The following is a 22,837-nucleotide window of genomic DNA, read 5'->3' on the forward strand; positions in this document are numbered from 1 at the left end:
TTATTTAGGTTTTTTTCATTGAACTGTTACAATTTTATAAAGTTGGAAAATTTAGAGGTCATGTCTCTGAATGTCTGTTAATGTCTCATTGCCTTGTCACATCTAAATGATGTCCATGCCTGTTGTTTTATTATTTTATTTATTCATTGGATTCACAGGAATGTCCCTGTATTGATGTATAATATTATTTTTTTTACATAAATATCAAACATATCTGACATTGCCCTGAGTGACAAGTGAAATGAACAGGCTTAATAATGTGACGTTGCCTACATTTCCCAGTGAAAAATAAATAAATACCAGTTGCGTAAAGTACTTAAGTAAAAATACTTTACAGTACTACTTAAGTCGTTTTTTGGGGGGAATCTGTACTTTACTATTTATATTTTTGACAAATTTTACTTTTTTATCCCATACATTTTCCCTGGCACTTTAAAGTATTTGTTACATTTTGAATGCCTAGCAGGACAGGAAAATTGTTTATTCAAAGCATCCCTGGTCATCCTTGAGTGTGCCCCTGGCTATCTGTTAATGTAAAAAAATATATATATATTAAATAGTTTGGTCCGGTTTGCTTAATATACAGATTTACTTTTGATACTTAATTATATTTAAAATCACTTTTTCTTGAGTCATTTTCTATTAAGGTATCTTTACTTTTACTAAAGTATTACAATTTGGTACTTTTTCCACCATTGATGAAAACAAACAGTTGCACTAGAATCAGACCTTCAAAACATGTGTATGCATGCATTCTTTTGTCATAGTGTAATTTGTTCAAACCACAAAGCATGGGAAATTGATGGGAATATATTTTTTCCCCAAACACTCCAGTAATAAATCCACTGACACAACAATGAGATTAATTTGTTTTTCGTAAGAATGATTCTCTGCTGCCACCTACTGGTAGAAACTGTTTGTACACAAAAGACTACAAAACAAAAACAATTCTTTGTCCTGTTTAAAATATTTATTAGAAAGCTATATTTATATAAATTATCTTGTAACAGTATGCAGTAGACATAATTCATACAAAACAAATGCACTCTTAATTCTTGTATAAAAACAATGGTTAATCATATTACCTTTCACACACTCACTTAAACAAAGTGGGTCATCATGACATGATCAACATTTTAAACATTTAAGGCCTGGAATTATCTTAAAAACAGATCTGTCCAAACAGGATTGAGACCAACTCCATTTCAATACTAGTCAGTTGTAAAAATGTATTGAAATTATCTTCGAAATTCTCATAGAAAAATGTGAACTCTGACTTTCAATATTTGGCTTGAATTGATTGAGTTAAAATAAGTATCAATAATAAACTCTGAATACGGAAAAGGGAAACCAGGCATCTAAAACATTCAGGCTTTGACTTCACATAATTTAGGTTTTCATTGTAAGTTAAATAAAATCCATCCTGTAATATTTATGGTCATCATTTGAACAAAAGAGGGGGAAGAGTGGGAAGAGTAAAAATGCACCTTGGTGTTCAGTAAATTCTGTGAAGATTGTAAACTCAACAGTTGGTGCCTCCTCATCAAGTGGTAAATGCGGTCACCCAAGTGTAGTAAGTTGTTCTGGGTAAGAGCGTTTGCTAAATTACTAATGTAAATGTAGTGAAGCTCTCTGCTCAGGCTTTTCCATTCAGTTTATGCTTCATTTATCTCATCATTGTTCTTCAACCAATGTAATATCCCCACCTCTTGAACCTCCTTACCCAAATTCTCTTCCTTCCATCTCCCCACAGAGTTGTTGGATGTAGTAGGGATGTACCGTAGTCCCTTCATTGGCTCTCATTGCTTTTAATCTTCGTGTCCATTGACAGCTTTGGTTCTCGCAGAGCCTCTCCCTTGTTTAGATGGGCTGGCTGAGTTATTCCAAGAGTCTCTCTCACCTACAAGAGGATACATTTGGAAATACGCTCTTTGACAAACACCAGCAAATATATACAGTTGATGTTGGAAGTTTACATACACCTTAGCCAAATACATTTAAACTCCGTTATTCACAATTCCTGACATTTAATCCTAGTAAAAATTCCCTGTCTTAGGTCAGATAGGATCACCACTTTATTTTAAAATGTGAAATGTCAGAATAATAGTAGAGAGAATGATTTATTTCAGCTAATATTTCTTTCATCACATTCCCAGTGGGTGAGAAGTTTACATACAGTCAATTAGTATTTGGTAGCATTGCCATTAAATTGTTTAACTTGGGTCAAACGTTTCGGGTAGCCTTCCACAAGCTTCCCACAATAAGTTGGGTGAATTTTGGCCCATTCCTCCTGACAGAGCTGGTGTAACTGAGTCAGGTTTCTAGGCCTCCTTGCTAGCACACACTTTTTCAGTTCTGCCCACAAATGTTCTATAGGATTGAGGTCAGGGCTTTGTGATGGCCACTCCAATACCTTGGCTTAAGGACAACAAAGTCATTTTGCCACAACTTTGGAAGTTTGCTTGGGGTCATTGTCCATTTGGAAGACCCATTTGCGACCAAGCTTCAACTTCCTGACTGATGTCTTGAGATGTTGCTTCAATATATATCCACATAATTTTCCATCCTCATGGTGCCAGCTATTTTGTGAAGTGCACCAGTCCCTCCTGCAGCAAAGCACCCCCACAACATGATGCTGCCACCCCCGTGCTTCACAGTTAGGATGGTGTTCTTTGGCTTGCAAGCTTCCCCCTTTTTCCTCCAAACATAACGATGGTCATTATGGCCAAACTGTTCTATTTTTGTTTCATCAGACCAGAGGACATTACTCCAAAAAGTACGATCTTTGTCCCCATGTGCAGTTGCAAACCGTCGTAAGGATTTTTTTATGGCGGTTTTGGAGCATTGGCTTCTTCCTTGCTGAGCGAGGTTGTCGATATAGGACTCATTTTACTGTGGATATAGATACTTTTGTACCTGTTTCCCCCAGCATCTTCACAAGGTCCTTTGCTGTTGTTCTGGGATTGATTTGCACTTTTCGCTCCAAAGTACGTTCATCTCAAAGAGACAGAATGCTTCTCCTTCCTGTGCGGTATGACGGCTGCGTGGTCCCATGGTGTTTATCCTTGCATACCATTGTTTGTACAGATGAACGTGGTACCTTCAGGCAGGTCCATTTGCTGTCATCTAGTAGACATTTTGCTCAATTTCCCTCAGCAATGTTTAGACTGTTGTTGTTCATGTTTTGTTGTGTTCTAGTGTACTATAGAATATATTGCTTTCTTATTCTTGACACTTCTCCCAGTCTTATTTAAGGTTAGAACTACCTTTCTAAGTGTTCAGATACTTATAGCTTGGAGTTGTATTTTTATGATAACGTAGCTACAGTATTTCACTTTTTAATGTGTATAGTATTGCTTACTAGGTGTGTTCCCACTCCCTCTTCAAATTAGGGCTAATTTGATAAGCTGTTCAAAAGAGGATATTGTATTATTTCTTTGTACTCCCTGACGAAGGCCATGCAGCTGAAACGCATCAGATTTTTAAAACCTTGTTTCTATTGAACATGCCATACAAATAAAGGCATTTTAATTAATTATATGAAGAGTGCCTTGGCTGATTTCTTTGGATTTTCACATGATGTCAAGCAAAGAGGCACCGAGTTTGAAGGTAGGCCTAAAATACATCCACATGTACACTTCCAATTGACTCAAACTATGTCAATTAGCCTATCAGAAGCTTCTAAAGCCATGACATCATTTTCGGGAATTTTCCAAGCTGTTTAAAGGCACAGTCAACTTAGTGTATGTAAACTTCTGACCCACTAGAATTGTGATACAGTGAATTATAAGTGAAATAATCTTTCTGTAAACAACTGTTGGAAAAATTTCTTGTGTCATGCACAAAGTAGATGTCCTTACCGACTTGCCAAAACTATAGTTTTTGCTAAAACTATAGAAATTTGTGGAGTGGTTGAAAAACAAGTTTTAATGACTCCAACCTAAGTATATGTAAAGTTCGGTATATTTTCTATATAAAAATACCTCATTCAACTTACGTCGAACGCTTACCTGTAATGACATCAGGGCTGTAACCACATGACTCTATCAGGTTGCTATTGTCACTCTCAGAGACGCTCTAGAAAAGATGGTTCTTGATAGTCAGTTAGAGGCAAAAATAACAATTAGAAAGACAAAACTACACTAGACAAAGGCCGACATAGCCTTTCTGTGCAATAGACTGGAAACTGGCTGCAGACTTACCTTTAACTCAGGCTCATACTTCTGCTCATACCGCACCATCCCATACAGACAGAGAAGTGTGATGAAAGCCTACAGAGAGAGAGAGAGAGAGATGTAGAGAGCACTGACAACACAATGGGAGCCCTTACAGTACCACCCACATAGCAGTCACATGTCAGAGCATACCAATGGTATTACACAGTCTAAATAACATGTCATTGTTATGGACACTTGAGGTATGGTAATTGAAGCAGGGAGAATTGTTTTGGAGGTTAACACATACGCACACATGCACACACAGCGAGAGAGAAAGATAGAGACACACACACAGCCCTTACCACACACAGAAGCCACTGGAACACAGACCGAGCTTGTGTTTTGGAGAACACGTCCTGTCCAAACTTGACGCACACCAGGGCCTCCAGGAAGGCTATGGCCCTGTGGGTTAGATAGAGACCGTTGTTAACGGGCCTCCAGGAAGGCTATGGCCCTGTGGGTTAGATAGAGACCGTTGTTAACGGGCCTCCAGGAAGGCTATGGCCCTGTGGGTTAGATAGAGACCGTTGTTAACGGGCCTCCAGGAAGGCTATGGCCCTGTGGGTTAGATAGAGACCGTTGTTAACGGACACTGACCACCAACAAACATTCACCTCTAACAATAATTACATTTTACAACAGGCATTATCTATTAGAAAATATCTATTTGTTTTTTATTAAACAATGGCCCCATCTTTTTGTTAATCACACTATGTTAAGATACACCAAAAAATTACAACACCAAAAAAAAAATCCCAGAAAACAAATATTTGCTCCTTAATATTTGCTCATTTCCTCCTTAATTTTAGTCACCAGACTGCAGAGGGTACTTAGACTTTCGCTGAGCTTATAATATTGAAGGGGTGAAGCCAGGGGCATATAAGGGCCTCATTGTTTTGTATTTTATAGTGAGAGAGCAAGAGAAAGTAAGTCTGGTTCCCATGGTTACCAAAGCCTAGTCGGGGCAATCACCAGCTTGGGACAGCGATGAGGTCAGCATCAACATTTTGAACAAAATTGGACGTGACCCAATTTGCCATCCACAGCATTTCTGAGACGTTTGTCAATGACGTGGTCCCAAGATTAGAGTGGAGTTCAGCAACTGCAGGAAATGGCCACTAGAGGATACAGGAAAGACTCACCCAAACATCCAGCACTGTGTTCCCACTCGTTTGCACTGTGTGTCTGTCAGATATGCATAATACTGTCTGAGAGAACAGGAAGACAAACATTCAATACAGCCATCACAACAACGACTGTCATCAAGATAAACAGAAGGGTTTACAGAAATCATTTAAAACTTCTTCCAACTCAATTCCATCTATACGAAAAGAGACTGCACGTGTCGAACAGCCATAATTCCCTTCTGCCTCTAGAATGTAGAGTACACGTGTGGAGTGGTGTGGTGGAAAGGGCCCCTACCGTACAGTAGGGGCTGTGATGATTCCAAGAAGGAGAATCCGGCACCAGCTGAGAGCGTGAGACGCCTGGAACACGAAGATGTGCTTCAGGAAGAACGTGTTCAACTCAGTCAGCTGTTTAGAGGAAAGGAGGTAAAGACAGACAGGAAGTAAAGTCGTAGTACAGCAACATGTATATTAAAACATCACTGTCCACACAGCTTAGATATCATACAATCTACCCCATAACCTTCAGGTATGTAGTAGGATCATAGAAAACATACCAACTGCTCAACTACAAAAAAACACCACACATTTTTGTAAATAGTTGAACTCCATTTGTTTCCCAAAAGAGTTCAATCACAAATTACTTTCAAGTCAATATACACAGAGTAACTACATAAAACTGGATTCTGACTTCTAACCCTGGCACTAAATGCTATGTATCATTTCCAGGTCAGAGGGTAGAGCTCACCTGCCAGAGGATCATAAAGACGTAGATCCCTGCCACCCTCTGGAAGGAGGACTTGGGGTCTAACCATCGTACGTAGGTCCAGCTTGCTGGGGTGAACTGGAGCACAACCCGCTTCAGCTTCCCTGTGGTTGTGTGGATGTCTCTGAAGACACAGCATAAATACAGATATACATAGAGGCATACACTTACGCACTGGGAAGTAACACCGATGGGTGTTGACAGACAGTTAGGCTCACAAGGTTAAACACAGAGATACTGTACAGGCATAAAGAGAGATACATAGACGAGAAAGCACACATGCACTAAATCAGAGCAGGCAGCAATTCCATAGAATAAATGTATTTTAATTGGGACTGGTGAACTGTATTGTGTCATCTGGGCTCCCGAGTGGCGCAGCGGTCTAAGGCACTGCATCTCAGTGCAAGAGGCATCACTACAGTCCCTGGTTCAAATCCAGGCTGTATCACATCCGGCTGTGATTGGGAGTCCCATAGGGCGGCGCACAATTGGCCCAGCGTCTTCTGGGGTAGGCCGTCATTGTAAATAAGAATTTGTTTTTAACTGACTTGCCTAATTAAATAAAATTAAAATCTGTCATGATACTACAGGAGAAGGGAGGAAACCAATAGGAGGAGAACTCACTTGATGCTGGCCCATTGGTAGGTCCGCATCTCCAAGAAGCGACACACAGTCATGCCCAACCAGATGCCCCCTCCATTACACAGCAGGATGTCCAGGATCAACTGGTCCCACCAGCACTCAGCAAAGTTAGGCAGCAGGTGCATGAAGAACAGCTGAGGGAGAGACAGACACATAGAGACAAAGGTGAATGGGGAGCTACAAACTTACTCAAAACATGCCAATGCAATAGAATATTTCAAATCAATCAGAGCCTAAATACTGTTTGAAACCTAAATGGGATCTGTTGACGGAAATCGAGCAGTACTTCACAAAGATACGTGTCCCAAACAGCACCCTATTCCCTTTATAGTGCCCTGCTTCTGACCAAGGCCGTTGCTCTGCTCAAAATAAGTGCACTGTATAGGGAATAGGGTGCCATTTGGGAAGCAGACACAGACTTCCTGACAGTTCACTGCATATTCCTGCAGGGGGAGAAAGGCCAGGTAAGACACAGACGAGCCAGGTAAGACACGGACACAGAAGAGCCAGGTAAGACACGGACACAGACACAGAAGAGCCAGGTAAGACACGGACACAGATATGGAAGAGCCAGGTAAGACACGGACACAGACACGGAAGAGCCAGGTAAGACACGGACACGGAAGAGCCAGGTAAGACACGGACACAGACACAGAAGAGCCAGGTAAGACACGGACACAGACACGGAAGAGCCAGGTAAGACACGGACACAGAAGAGCCAGGTAAGACACGGACACAGACACAGAAGAGCCAGGTAAGACACGGACACAGACACGGAAGAGCCAGGTAAGACACGGACACAGACACGGAAGAGCCAGGTAAGACACGGACACGGAAGAGCCAGGTAAGACACGGACACAGAAGAGCCAGGTAAGACACGGACACGGAAGAGCCAGGTAAGACACGGACACAGAAGAGCCAGGTAAGACACGGACACAGAAGAGCCAGGTAAGACACGGACACAGAAGAGCCAGGTAAGACACGGACACAGAAGAGCCAGGTAAGACACGGACACAGAAGAGCCAGGTAAGACACGGACACAGAAGAGCCAGGTAAGACACGGACACAGAAGACCCAGGTAAGACACGGACACAGAAGACCCAGGTAAGACACGGACACAGAAGAGCCAGGTAAGACACGGACACAGAAGACCCAGGTAAGACACGGACACAGAAGAGCCAGGTAAGACACGGACACAGAAGAGGCAGATGAGACACGTAACAAGACAGTGGTGGCTCAGCAGTATGGTGAGTCATGATGATGCTAGCCTTGGATGCCCAGGCTTTGCTCACATATAGTTGAGTCAAAGAGATTTGTAAGGAAGGCCTTTGCGAGACTATGATGGTGCAAATTCATGCTGAATGGCGCTGGAGGGAATAGCAGGCGTTTTACAGGCTCCTGACCAATTGCGCTATTTGGTGCATTTTTTTGCGCAGATTGTAACTTTTTTTGCACATAATGTTTCTGCCATTGTTTCCTATGACCGAAAAGAGCTTCTGGACATCAGAACAGCCATTACTCACCTTTATTTCGACGAGGACTTATAATTCAATGAGTCAGAGGCGAAAGAGATATTGATTATTGCGGACCAGGACCAAATACCGACACTCGAAGGAGGAGAAGATGGCGCCATAGAGGCCGGCCTGCGGGATACCTGACGAGACTACATCGGAGAGCGGATAAATCACCTCTACCCTCCGTTCTATTGGCGAACGTGCAATCACTGGAGAATAAACTCAGTATCCTATCAATGTGATCTGAAGAACTGTAATATCCTATGTTTCTCAGAGTCGTGGCTGAACAAGGAAATGGTATATATAAATAAATGTTTTTTCTATACATCGGTAGGACAGAACGATGGCATCGAGGAAGCTCAGAGGAGGGGGTGTGTCTCTTTGTTAACAACAGCTGGTGCGCAATCTCTAATATTAAGGAAGTCTAGAGGTTCTGCTCGCCTGAGTTAGAATACCTCATGATAATCTATAGACCACATTTTTTCCCAAGAGTGTTTTCAACTATATTTTTCATAGCTGTCTATTTACCACCACAAACCAATGCTGGCTCTAAAACCGTACTCAACGAGCCGTATATGTCCATAAGCAAACAAAAGAATGCTCACCCATAGGCGGCGCTCCTAGAGGCTTTAATGCAGGAAAACTGAAATCCGTTTTACCTCATTTCTATCAGCATGTCACTTATGTAACTTGTGGCAAAAAAAAAATAATCTAGATCACCTTTACTCCACACACACACACACACACACACACACACACACACACACAGAGAGAGACGCATACAAAGCTCTCCCTGCATTTGTCAGATTTGATCGTAACTCTATCCTCCCGATTCCTGCTTACAAGCAAAAACTCAAATATGAAGTACCAGTGACGCGCTCAATACGAAAGTGGTCTGATGAAGCGGATGCTAATCTAAAGGACTGTTTCGCTAGCAGAGAATGGAATATTTTCCAGGATTCATCTGATGACATTGAGGAGTTTACCATATCAGTCACCGGCTTCATTAATAAGTGCATGGATGACGTCGTCCCCACAGTGACCATACGTAGATATCTCAGACAGAAGCCAAGGATTACAGGCAGCATCCGCACTGAGCTAAAGGCTATGGCTGCTGCTTTCAAGGAGCGGGACACTAATTCGGACGCTTATAAGAAATCCCGCTATGCCCTCCAACGAACCATCAAACAGGCAAAGCGTCAAAAAAGGATCAAGATCGAATCCTACTACACCGGCTCAGACTGTCGTCAGATGTGGCAGGGCTTGCAAACTATCACAGATTACAAAGGGAAACGCAGCCACGAGCTGTCCAGTGACGGAGGCCTACCAGATGAGCTAAATATATTCTGTGCTCGCTTCGAGGCAAGCAACACTTAACCATGTATGAGAGCACCAGCTGCTCCAGACAATTGAGTGGTCACACTCTCCATAGCCCTTATTTTACTATGTAAGTTGACTAAGAACACATTCTCATAAACAACCTAGAGAATAGTTGCAGGGGAAGATGAATGAGCCAATTGGAAGCTAAGGGTGATTAGGTAGGCATGATAATATGAGGGCCAGATTGAAGATATAGCCAGGACACTGGGGTTAACACCCCTACTCTTAGGATAAGTGCCTTGGGATCTTAAGTGACCACAGTGAGTCAGGACACCCATTTAACATCCCATCCGAAAGACAGCACTCTACACAGGGCAATGACCCCAATCACTGCCCAGGGTAATGACCCCAATCACTGCCCTGGGGAATTGGGACTTATTTATTTTTAGACCAGAGGAAAGAGTGCCTCCTACTGGCCCTCCAACAGCACTTCCAGCAGAATCTGGTTTCCCATCCAGGGACTGACCAGGACCAACCCTACTTAGCTTCAGAGGCAAGCCAGTAGTAGGATGTAGGGTGGTATGCTGCTGGTTAACATTCACAGACGGATTACCACGACGCATACTTAGAGCATAAGCTGACAAGCTGGCATGTATCTTCCCTGACATTTTCAACCTATCCATAAACCAATCTGTATTCCTATGTTTCAAGCAGACCACCATAGTCCTTGTGCTCAAGAAAGCCAAGGTAACCAATGTCTAAAGGACTATCGCCCCATAACACTCTCATTTGTAGACATGAAATTCTTTGAAAGGCTGGTCATGGCTCATATCAACACCATCATCCCAGTATTTTACTGGGTGACTTTCACTTAAGTCATTTTCTATTAAGGTATCTTTACTTTTACTCAAGTATGACAAGTGGGTACTTTTCCCACCACTGATTAAATAGTTAACCAAATAGCTACACGGACTATCTGCATTGACCCATTTTGCACTAACTCAACTCATCACATACACTGCTGCTACAGTTTATTATCTATCCTGTTGCCTAGTCACTTTTTCCCTAACTATATCTACCTCAATTACCTCGTACCCCTGCACATGGAGTCTGTACTGGTACCCCGTGTATATAGCCAAGTTATCCTTACTCATTGTGAATTTATTCCTGGTTATAATTTTCCTATTATTTCTCCCTGCATTGTTGGGAACGGCGAATAAGTAACAACTTCACTGATAGTCAAAACCAATTGTTTATGAAGCATTTGACAAATTAAATGTTATTTGAAGTGTAACAGCGATTTCATTTTCTTTATCTCACAGCTTTTGCATGATGAGATAAGTTATCAATATTTAACAATAAAAGTTTTACCAATAAGGTTTTGTGAAACTGTCCCTTATACATGGCAACAGTATCCAGCATGGGCAGAGCAGGCCAGTCGTTTAACCCAAGGCTGAATAATCCTATAGGCTCAGTGGTAGCTCTGTCCTCAACGTCTTATGGTTCACCCTCTTACACAAAGCTGGTATTACCTGCACAAATTTAATTGGATGACATTAACACATAGGGATTGGTGGAGTAGAGAAACCAAACTCAAACTATGATCACTTAATCAGCATCTAGGGCAACTTCACCCTACTCCCAAATATGGTGTCTGGCATGAGGTGGATACTGTAGCATACTGAGATCATAATGACTCACCATGACATCAGCCTCACGGGTAGCGTAGCGTAGGTTGGGGTCCACCCAGTACATGAGCCTCTTCACCTGGGCCCAGTTCAGGAAGATGAGGAAGACCAGGAACAGGAAGTACAGAACACTCAGACCTGACAACAACAGGAAGGAACCAATCAGAGCGGAGTTCCATGGACATGGTTCCATAGAGGTGCTCCACTGACGATGTAACTTGTTGAACGGTGCAGTAGGACTACTCACCAAATACCATGCGCCAAATTGCAGGATGTGGTCTTGTGAATGGACCTGAAGTGGATAAATACCATTATCAGAGTGGATCGACCAAAACCCTCATATACTGCATTTCAAAAGTGAACGTAGCATAACCGCTAGCAGTAGGTGTACCATTCACTCGCACAGTCAAAACCAGAAAGACCTGAATGTCTATTAACCATTGATCTACACTAGAACAACATTCCTCCCACCCATCAACATTCAGACACACCCTTTCTACCAGGTGCTGGGCTGGGTTATTGACAAGTACAAGGCAGTGACATTGAGTGACTACCATTGGGGAATGCCAGGACACTGATGACAAGGAAGAAGGAGACAACCAACAGGAAACCCACTCGAAAGTTGTTGTCAACATCAGCATCATCCCTGGAAAAGAGAGCAGGGTTTGATGTCAAAAAGCATTGGCTGAGATTTGCAATTTGTACATTATTCTCAGAGGATGAAGTGAGGTTTACTATGATACAGTAAATGTGGCATTCAAATGTGACATTTAATAAAGTTTCTGTTCGATTATTGCATTTTCAGCATTGTATATATTATTACAATAAATAACATTAAAGGCCCAGTGCAGTCAAAAACGTGATTTCCCTGTGTTTTATATATATTTCCACACTGAGGTTGGAATGATACTGTGAAATTCTGAAAATGATGATAATTTTAGTGTGAAAGCTGTTTGAAAAGAGCTGCTGAAATTTCAGCCTGTTTTGCTGGGATGGAGTTTAGGCCTGCCTGGGTGACAACACCAGGTCGTAAATCATTTCATAGACCAATACGAAAGAGAGTTCCAAACCTCTCTGCCAATAACAGCTTGTTTTCAGTTTTCCCCTCGCTCAGGCCACTCCCAGACAGTCGGAGAAAAAAATATTGCTTGAGAAATTGCTACCCACCAATGATTTTGAACTAAAAAACGGCTGCATTGGACCTTTAAAGATGTAATCAGCAGATGAAACAATAACAATGTGTTTTCCACAGCCCTGTTTCAGTAAAAAGCTGAGAGATGGGTCTGGAGAAATTAAACCACTCTCAAATTCATCAACAGAGCTATGGATGCATGACCATCCATGATATCAAAAGTGTACTTTTACCCATGTTTTGAGTCTATATAGTGTTTGTTTACATTTACTTTGTTTACAAACATTGGAGTAAAACAAGCTTATCTTTTGGGTTATGATGGGTTATGACAGTTGAACTAAGCTCATTAAGCATTTATAACGTATATTCTTCCAGAATCAATGGGTACATATAATTAATTAAGTCCAAACATGGATGTAGCAACTGCATATTGCCCCTTTAAATGTCTAATCCTCTGTAGTTTAATTATACAATTTAGGTTTACACTTGGGTTAGATAGCTAAGCCAAGTTAGCACAACCACAAGGCCTACCGGCAAGTCAAATGAGCTGTCAACGGCTATTGGGTTACCTGGAAAAGACGAAGTACATCAAGCTAGCCACAGTGAACGTCAAAAGGGTGAGAGTGTGAGGCTTGTAGAAAAAGTTAATGCTGATGCCCTCCACTTGTTGCTCGTTAATCATCCGAAAGTGTAACATGTCATTCACATCATCCTTGCTTAATTTATGGGACCCCAAAGCAGGCGCCATGGCGAGGGATAAGGAGTTTCTTCCACAAAATTCCCCGTGTCAGCAGTTCTCGACAGGACAGGTTGATCTGCCTGTAAATAAATTGATGAGGACTGGGGATGGGCGGAGAGAGGACTGAACAAACCTGAAAACGGCCAATCAACTCAACAAACTATAGGGCTGTAGTAGGAATGCACATTCCAATACCAACACTCCCAATTAATTCCACTGCAATCTTCCTTTAGAAAGAGTTTATATTATAATATTTATAACACCAGACATTCACAATGAAAGGACAAGGGAGTTTTCTTTATTGGTCCTTCATAGATTGTTTTAGATTGAACTAGCTAATTCCCCTGCTGTATGCGTATTTTGGTACATCCCTTGGAGAGGACGCTTCCATAATACTTCCGTGAGAGCGCACACGTGAGTAGACTGACATTGGCGCTATCTATTGTTGTTCTTATGTCTGCTCAGCGGGCATATTCATGTTTTGACCCATTTTCTGTAATTTATTGCATGGTTTCATCCATTTTGTACTTGCAAAAACGACTAGTTCTGTCTGCTTGCTGGCTGCCCGTATGATTGCTCTATGCAAGCTAGCTAGCGTTAGCTACATAGCTAGCCATTAGCTCAATGAAACATGCCCCTCAATCATTGTTTTATCTATTGCTTCTCTACACAACAACAACATTCTCCACCAGTCAAGCTCAAATAATACATATAGTGGCTAAACAACGTGTGACTTGAGTGATATTTTATTCCAGTTAGCTGCATATATTTAATGTACAGACACCCTTCTCATGTCACAATGTACTCTGTGTTTCTACAACAGATCTCCATCGCTTCAACCTGTATCCAGCTGTGTCAGAGATGTACCTCATTACTGTCAAGGACTGTGGGTATCATCACCCTCCAGTATTCCACTGATGCCCTGCAGCCTAATGGAATTATTTCAGTGTTCCAGTCTTGCTTTCCATGCTCTAGAGTAGTCAGAACCCATCTCAGATGCAATAGAGGTGGAAACTAGGAGTGCGGAGTTACTGTGAATCTCATGACAAGGTCCAACCATTTCAAACGGAACACAGGGATACTGATGGGACTGATATGGTGCAATATCAGAATCCTCTCTCCCATCAACTCAGAAATGGAGGGATGTCGCTGAAGGAGTGGCAGACAGCTTTAGGTACTAATGCTACCCCTGTGTACAACCACACACACACGCACTGTGGTCATTTCTCCCTAAAGTTTTTGCCCTCTCCAGATTTGGACGATTCCCCAGGACACTGCATTAGAAGAGATCAGTAATGAGGAGGCGGTTCGTATGGACAGCCCAGCTGCCCAGCCTGCTGTATCCATCTCCCTCAGACTATGTCAACAAGTCAGAGACACTCAGCAAGCTTGAACAGCTAGGTAGATCCAGTCCATTTAGGGTTTGTATCTGATTAGCCATTAGTTTCCCATTACTTCCCCATGTAGTGCAGGGATGGGCAACTGGCGGCTATGTCAGCGAACAAGACCGTAACCAGGGTTTGCGTTTTAGTGAGGTCCAGAAAAGGGGATGGGGGGGTGCAAGGGGAGGTACCCCCCTTTGTTTGTTTGGGGGATGTCTGTAGACACGGCAGGAGTCGCAGAACGGTTTTAAAATTGCCTTTTGTCCGGCATCTCGCAAACACACTCGGTATCGTTTCTGACTGTAGTTGTCTACTTGAGCCAAGTGCGAGCTGTGGTAGTTCGTTTCACGTCTCTGGCCCTCGGGCCTGTGCCGCAATAGGGAGGATTTAGCCATGTGAGAAAGTGGTGTTCCTAAAAAGGCAAATACGAGGGATGCAGGTGAACATAAGGAAAAAAACACTGTTCATGATTCCAGTCAGGAAAGTAGAATTATAACTATTAGAACTCAGTCATATCAAGAATAAGCGTTCTAATCATTGATCAACGCTGGCAGCAATATTTAGATGTTGACCCGTAAGTAATTTTCTTTATTTTGTACAAAAATATATATTTATGTTATTCCTTTTTATTTTATTTTTCATTATTAGAATAAAATACAGAGGTCCGGAGCTCGATGCCCTCGTATGTAGTTAGGGACATTTCAGCGTTTATTGTTTTTATTTTATTTTTTGCTTGGTAAATTAGTCTAGCAGCCAGATATCTAAACTTGTAGTAATCATGGTTGAATTACATACCGGGTGGCCCCCATTGATTTTGTTAGTCACTCTCACTCAGATGTCATATTAAAAAGGGCGAACAAGTCTCTCTGCCCTATGGCAAATAATTGCATGAAATTTGTTATAAAATTCAAAAAGCTTCTCTCTGCCTCATGGCAAAATGTGTAGAATTACATAAAATTTTATTTAAAACTGTAACATTTGATGTACAACCCATTGCAAAATTTGTAGAATTGCAGGATATTTGCTAAAAAAAAAATGTATATGTTTTTATCTCTGCTGTCAAGACAAAATGCTAAGCTGTTTTGCTCACAAGGTTGGGGCGCCCGCCCCAACAAAATGTTGCTTTGGGCACTTAAAAGCTTACAGTGAGGGGAGGCAGCATGACTGCATACAGTGAGGGGGAAAAAGTATTTGATTCCCTGCTGATTTTGTACGTTTGCCCACCGACAAAGAAATGATCAGTCTATAATTTTAATGGTAGGTTTATTTGAACAGTGAGAGACAGAATAACAACAAAAAAATCCAGAAAAACGCATGTCAAAAATGTTATAAATTGATTTGCATTTTAATGAGGGAAATAAGTATTTGGCCCCCTCTCAATCAGAAAGATTTCTGGCTCCCAGGTGTCTTTTATACAGGTAACGAGCTGAGATTAGGAGCACACTCTTAACCTCTCTGGGGTATGTGGGACGCGGGACACACTATTCAACAGCCAGTGAAATAGCAGGGCGACAAATTCAAAACACCAAAAATCTCATAATTCAAATTTCTCAAACATACAACTATTATATCCCATTTTAAAGATACACTTCTCGTTAATCCAACCACATTGTCCGATTTCAAAAAGGCTTTACGGCGAAAGCATAACATTAGATTATGTTAGGACAGCGCTGAGGCAAGAGAAACCACACAGCCATTTTCCAAGCAAGGAGAGGCGTCACAAAAACCAAAAATACAGCTAAAATTAATCACTAACCTTAGACGATCTTCATCAGATGACACTCCCAGGACTCAATGTTACACAATACATGTATGTTTTGTTCAATAAAGTTCATATTTATATCCAAAAACCCCATTTTACATTGGCTCGTGATGTTCAGAAAATGTTTTGCCTCCAAAACTCCCGGTGAATGAGCACATCAATTTACAAAAATACTCATCATAAACGTTGATAAAATTTACAACAGTTATTGAAAGAATTATAGATAACACTTCTCCTTAATGCAACCGCTGTGTCAGATTTCAAAATAGCTTTACGGTGAAAGCACATTGTTCAATATTCTGAGTACAGAGCTCAGCCATCAAAGCAAGCTATACAGTTACCAGCCAAGTTCTGGAGCCAACAAAACTCAGAAATAGTATTATAAATCTTCACTTACCTTTGCTGATCTTCGTCGGAATGCACTCCCAGGACTCCCACTTCCACAGGAAATGTTTGTTTTGTTCGATAAACTCCATATTTATGTCCAAATACCTCCGTTTTGTTCGCGTGTTCAGATCACTATTCCAAAGGTACAATGCGCAAGCGCAAAACCCTAGACGAAAAGTCAAAAAGTTCCATTACCATTTGTAGAAACATGTCAACGATGTTTACAATCAACCCTTAGGGTCTTTTTATCATAAATATTCGATCATATTCCAACCGGACAATAGCGTATTCATTACAGAGGAAAAAGAAGGAACGGCGCGCCTGCGTGTATACGTAGTAAACAACTCATTGGCCTCAGGCAGTCCACTTGTTGAGTCAGCTCTTATTCTCTCCCCAGTAACAGTAGAAGCATGAAACAAGGTTCTAAAGACTGTTGACATCTAGTGGAAGCCTTAGGAAGTGCAAAATGAACCCTAAGTCACTGTATACTGTATAGGCAATCACTTGAAAAACTACAAACCTCAGATTTCCACAGTTCCTGGTTGGATTCTTCTCAGGTTTTTGCCTGCCATTTGAGTTCTGTTATACTCACAGACATCATTCAAACAGTTTTAGAAACTTCAGAGTGTTTTCTATCCAAATCTACTAATGGGCACGCCTTTCATCCGGACGTCAAAATACTGCCTCCTACCCTAGAGAAGTTAATCCAGCCGCTGTGTCAGATTTCAAGAAGGCTTTACGGCGAAAGCACACCACGCGATTATGTTAGGTTAGCGCCTAGCCACAGAAAACCATACAGACATTTTCCAACCAAGGAGAGGTGTCACAAAAGTCAGAAATAGCGTTAAAATGAATCACTTACCTTTGATGATCTTCATCTGGTGGCACTCCCAGATGAACAATAAATGTTCGTTTTGTTCATTAATGTCCCTGTTTATGTCCAAAAACCTCCATTTTGTTGGTGTGTTTAGTTCAGTAATCCAAAGGCACAATGCGCGCTCTCAACATCCAGACGAAAAGTCAAAAAAGTACAATAAAAGTTAGTAGAAACATGTCAAACGATGTTTAAAATCAATCCTCAGGTTGTTTTTGTCATAAATAATCAATAATATTTCAACCGGACAAAAGCGTCGTCAATAGAAAAGTAGAAACAAGAAAGGCGCGTTCCCGATCACCCACTGGACTCATGTCTTGAAATCTCCACTGTCCTCTTATTGAAAGTACTGTATCTCCCTCATTTTTCAGAGTAAAAGCCTGAAACAATGCCTAAAGACTGGCCACATGTAGAAGAAGCCATAGAGATCGTGAACTGGGTCCTAAGTCTTTGTATGGTGGATAGGCTTTCAATGGAAAAACAGCCTTTCAAAATAATAGTACTTCCTGGATGGATTTTCCTCAGGTTTTCGCCTGCCATATCAGTTCTGTTATACTCACAGACATTATTTTAACAGTTTTGGAAACTTTAGAGTGTTTTCTATCCAAATTACATGCATATCCTAGCTTCTGGGCCTGAGTAGCAGGCAGTTTAATTTGGGCACGCTTTTCATCCAAAATTCCGAATGCTGCCCCCTACCCTAGTGAAGTTAAAAGGAGTGCTCTTAATCTCAGCTTGTTACCTGTATAAAAGACACCTGTCCACAGAAGCAATCAATCAATCAGATTCCAAACTCTCCACCATGGCCAAGACCAAAGAGGTCTCCAAGGAAGTCATGGACAAGATTGTAGACCTACACAAGGCTGGAATGGGCTACAAGACCATCGCCAAGCAGCTTGGTGAGAAGGTGACAACAGTTGGTGCGATTATTCGCAAATGGAAGAAACACAAAAGAACTGTCAATCTCCCTCGGCCTGGGGCTCCATGCAAGCTCTCACCTCGTGGAGTTGCAATGATCATGAGAACGGTGAGGAATCAGCCCAGAACTACACAGGAGGATCTTGTCAATGATCTCAAGGTAGCTGGGACCATAGTCACCAAGAAAACAATTGGTAACACACTACGCCGTGAAGGACTGAAATCCTGCAGCGCCCGCAAGTTCCCCCTGCTCAAGAAAGCACATATACATGGCCGTCTGAAGCTTGCCAATGAAAATCTGAATGATTCAGAGGACAACTGGGTGAAAGTGTTGTGGTCAGATGAGACCAAAATGGAGCTCTTTGGCATCAACTCAACTCGCCGTGTTTGGAGGAGGAGGAACACTGCCTATGACCCCAAGAACACCATCCCCACCGTCAAACATGGAGGTGGAAACATGCTTTGGGGGTGTTTTTCTGCTAAGGGGACAGGACAACTTCACCGCATCAAAGGGACGATGGATGGGCCATGTACCGTCAAATCTTGGGTGAGAACCTCCTTCCCTCAGCCAGGGCATTGAAAATGGGTCGTGGATGGGTATTCCAGCATGACAATGACCCAAAACACACGGCCAAGGCACAAAGGAGTGGCTCAAGAAGAAGCACATTAAGGTCCTGGAGTGGCCTAGCCAGTCTCCAGACCTTAATCCCATAGAAAATCTGTGGAGGGGGCTGAAGGTTCGAGTTGCCAAACGTCAGCCTCGAAACCTTAATGACTTGGAGAAGATCTGCAAAGAGGAGTGGGACAAAATCCCTCCTGAGATGTGTGCAAACCTGGTGGCCAACTACAAGAAACGTCTGACCTCTGTGATTGCCAACAAGGGTTTTGCCACCAAGTACTAAGTCATGTTTTGCAGAGGGGTCAAATACTTATTTCCCTTATTAAAATGCAAATCAATTTATAACATTTTTGAAATTATAGACTGATCATTTCTTTGTCAGTGGGCAAACGTACAAAATCAGCAGGGGATCAAATACTTTTTTCCCTCACTGTATGTGGGTATGCAGACCCACGAGCCACGCATTTCTTTGGTCCCATCCCCATCAGTGCCCATCCCTGGTCTAGTATGAAGTGAACCAGAGCAATAGATGTTCTGTATATCTATGTCTCTCGATCGTATTCACCAGGCACCAAACTGAAACAAATGGGGAGGGATTACGTGAACTTACGCAAAAGCAAACTTATTTTTGTGTGTTTTCCACTTCAAAGCATTTTGCCATGATGTGCACTTATGAATGCGACCCTTGTGTTAACCCTTTGGGTCCCTATTCAGGTGTTCAGCTATGGAAGCTGGAGCAGAGGCCCAACGTGGGCTCCATGTTGCTGAGGCTAGACTTCCAGACAAACGTGGCCCCCCCCGGCTTATGTTCCTGAAGCAGCTGGGAGTGGAAGACTCGGCTAGGCTACCTGATCAGCCACAACCCTTTCATCCTCACAAAGAGCCTGGAGAATCTGCAGGCCAGGTACAGGTGCAGATAGGGTGGTTGTTGTTTTAGCCGGTGGAATTTGCTACAGTCAGCAACACATAGGGTTGACTATCTTAGGGACAGAGAGTACACTTGGTGTTTCCAACTGATATACCTATAGCTGTAGGCACGTGTTGTATCTCCCATCTGTCAGCTCTAGCTCTTATAGGACTATGACAGGTGATACATTTCATTGAGATATTATTTACAAATGATCTATAGTATAAAGTAAGGTAATAATCTATTTTTTCACATTAGTGTGGCATATCTTGGGTCCAAGAAGTTCAATGCTGAGTCTGTGGCCTCCATGGTGGCCTTGTGAAGAGGGTGGACAACCACCAGGGATTCTACAAAAAGCAGTTAGGCCTTAGTGCTCAGAAAGTCAGGTTTGAATTTGGTAAACAATTTGGTATGAAAGGTTTGACCCAAGACAATCACAATTGATCACATTGTTTTGTCCCACTTCATAGCTCATATGTAAATAGCCCATCCAATCTACCTCATCCCCATACTGTATTTATTTATCTTGCTCCTTTGCACCCCAGTATCTCTACTTGCACATTCATCTTCTGCACATTCTACCATTCCAGTGTTTAATTGCTATATTGTAATTACTTCGCCACCACGGCCTATTTATTGCCTTACCTCTCTTATCCTACCTCATTTGCACATGCTGTATATAGATCTTTCTACTGTATTATTGATTGTATGTTTGTTTATTCCATGTGTAACTCTGTGTTGTTGTATGTGTCGAACTGCTTTGCTTTATCTTGGCCAGGTCGCAGTTGCAAATGAGAACTTGTTCTCAACTAGCCTACCTGGTTAAATAATGGTGAAATAAAAAAACAATTTTCATAGAATATTCACACCACAAATTACATACAATTGCTTAAGAATCATAATCTTACTGTATGTTCTTTCAGACACGGGATGTCGTGGTTCGCCTTCCCAGACTTTTGTGTGAGAGTTTGGAGCCAGTTAAGGAGAATCTTAAGGTATGAAAAGTGCAAACATCAGTTGTGATATTTGTCTTAATTCTTGTAAAAGGAAAAAGGTTGAATTCTCAGAATCCATTTCCCTAGATTTGTAAACTGGAGATGGGGTTTCGTGAAAATGAACTCCAGCACATCGTCACTGTAATCCCCAAAGTTCTTACAGCTAATAAGAGGAAACTGACCCAGATATTTGACAATATCCACAACACCATGAACATACCCCATGACCTGATTGTGAAGTTCACACAGGTAAGCTATAAACTACCAGTCTTGAATCATCCTTTTCTGCACTCTCCCAGAAAATGTGTATCAGTATATATTAGTTATTTGCTATGTGTAGAGGGTAACCCCTCCTGGATCATGGCCGAAGACTGAGTTGTTGTTAAAAACAGGTTTTGTTTATGTAAGTTGGTTGGTCACAATATAATTCATAAGGCCTTTAAACATGGCATAAAATCATAATTCCCAATGCTGTCACCTATTGTCTGACCTATGTGATCTGTCCTCTTTAAAGGTCCTGAATGCAAAGTACCTTCGTATCAAAGAGAGACACCTGTTTCTGCAGTACCTGGACAAGGCTCAGTACGACCCTGCTAGTCTCCCTGCCAGATGAGGCCTTCTGCACTGAAGTAGCAACAGCGACACTGAAGGACTTTGAATTGTTTCAGAAGACAGTGTGATTGATGTAATACTACAGTTTTTGTATATGTGTGTTATGTGAATAGAGAAGATGTTGAAGAATTCTACAATTGAATCTTGCTACGGCAGGTAGCCTAGGCGTTAAGAGCGTTGGGCCAGTAACCAAATGGTCATTGGGTCGAATCCCCGAGTTGACTAGGTGAAACATTTTTGTGCCCTTGGGCAAGGCACTTAACCCTAAATTGCTCCTGTATTTCGCTCTGGATAAGACTGGTAAATGACTAAAAGGTCAATGTTTATTTTGATGTGTCTGTTGAATAAGAGCATGTGTGTACCAAGTTGTACCAGAAGAGGGTGACAGATCAGTCAGAATCGTGTTTTTGAAAATGTAAAATCTCATTTTATTTGTCACATGTGCCGAATACAACAGGTGTAGACAGTGAAATGCTTGCTTAAAAATTCTTAACCAACAATGCCGTTTTAAGGAAATAGAGTTAAGAAAATATTTACAAATTAAAGTTTTACAAAAGTAACACACAAAAAAAATGTATAAGGCTATATATAAGGGGTACCGGTGCCAAGTCAATGTGCGAGGGTACAGATTACTCAAGGTAATTGAGGTCATTTGTACATGTAGGTAGGGGTAAAGTGACTATGCATAGATCATAAACAGCAAGTAGCAGCATTGTAAAAACAAAGTGGGGGGGCAATGCAAATAGTTCAGGTGCCATTTGATTGATTGTTCAGCAGTCTTATGGCTAGAAGCTGTTAAGGAGTCTTTTGGACCTAGACTTGGTGCTCCGGTACCGCTTGCCGTGCGGTAGCAGAGAGAACAGTTTATGACTTTGGATACTGGAGTCTTTGACAATTTCTTTGGGCCTTCCTCTGATACCGCCTAGTATAGAGGTCCTGGATGGCAGGAAGCTTGGCCCCAGTGATGTACTTGGCCGTATACAACCGGTCAGGATGCTCTCGATGGTGCAGCTGTTAATACTATTTTTTGGGGGTCCTTTTTAACCCCAAGTCTTGTTCCATCGCTGCAACTCCTGTACAGACTCGGGAGAGGGGAAGGTCGCAAGCCATGTGGCCTCCAAAACACTACCCTGCCAAGCCGCATTGCTTCTTGACACCCTGCTCGCTTAACCCAGAAGCCAGCTGCACCAATGTGTCGGAGTAAACACCGTACAACTGGTGACCAAAGTCAGCGTG

The 22,837-nt window shown here is 41.9% G+C and overlaps 1 protein-coding gene and 1 pseudogene across 1 annotated transcript; one reads left to right on the plus strand and one right to left on the minus strand.

Annotated features, from left to right (window-relative positions):
* Positions 1-948: 948 nt before the first annotated feature.
* Positions 949-13,245, minus strand: LOC115173242 (phosphatidylserine synthase 1). Its single transcript, XM_029731158.1, has 13 exons — positions 12,976-13,245; positions 11,829-11,920; positions 11,522-11,566; positions 11,288-11,412; positions 7,068-7,195; positions 6,735-6,929; positions 6,093-6,234; positions 5,640-5,752; positions 5,360-5,425; positions 4,520-4,619; positions 4,203-4,271; positions 4,011-4,077; positions 949-1,900 (listed from the first exon to the last, which is right to left on the minus strand). The coding sequence occupies exons 1-13, from the start codon at positions 13,152-13,154 to the stop codon at positions 1,809-1,811; spliced, it is 1,413 nt and encodes a 470-aa protein (XP_029587018.1). The 5' UTR covers positions 13,155-13,245; the 3' UTR covers positions 949-1,808.
* A 329-nt stretch (positions 13,246-13,574) lies between these two features.
* Positions 13,575-22,073, plus strand: LOC115173998 (transcription termination factor 3, mitochondrial-like; annotated as a pseudogene).
* Positions 22,074-22,837: the final 764 nt, after the last annotated feature.

This window comes from Salmo trutta, chromosome 34 (assembly GCF_901001165.1).
Source record: "Salmo trutta chromosome 34, fSalTru1.1, whole genome shotgun sequence".
Lineage (NCBI taxonomy): Eukaryota > Metazoa > Chordata > Actinopteri > Salmoniformes > Salmonidae > Salmo > Salmo trutta.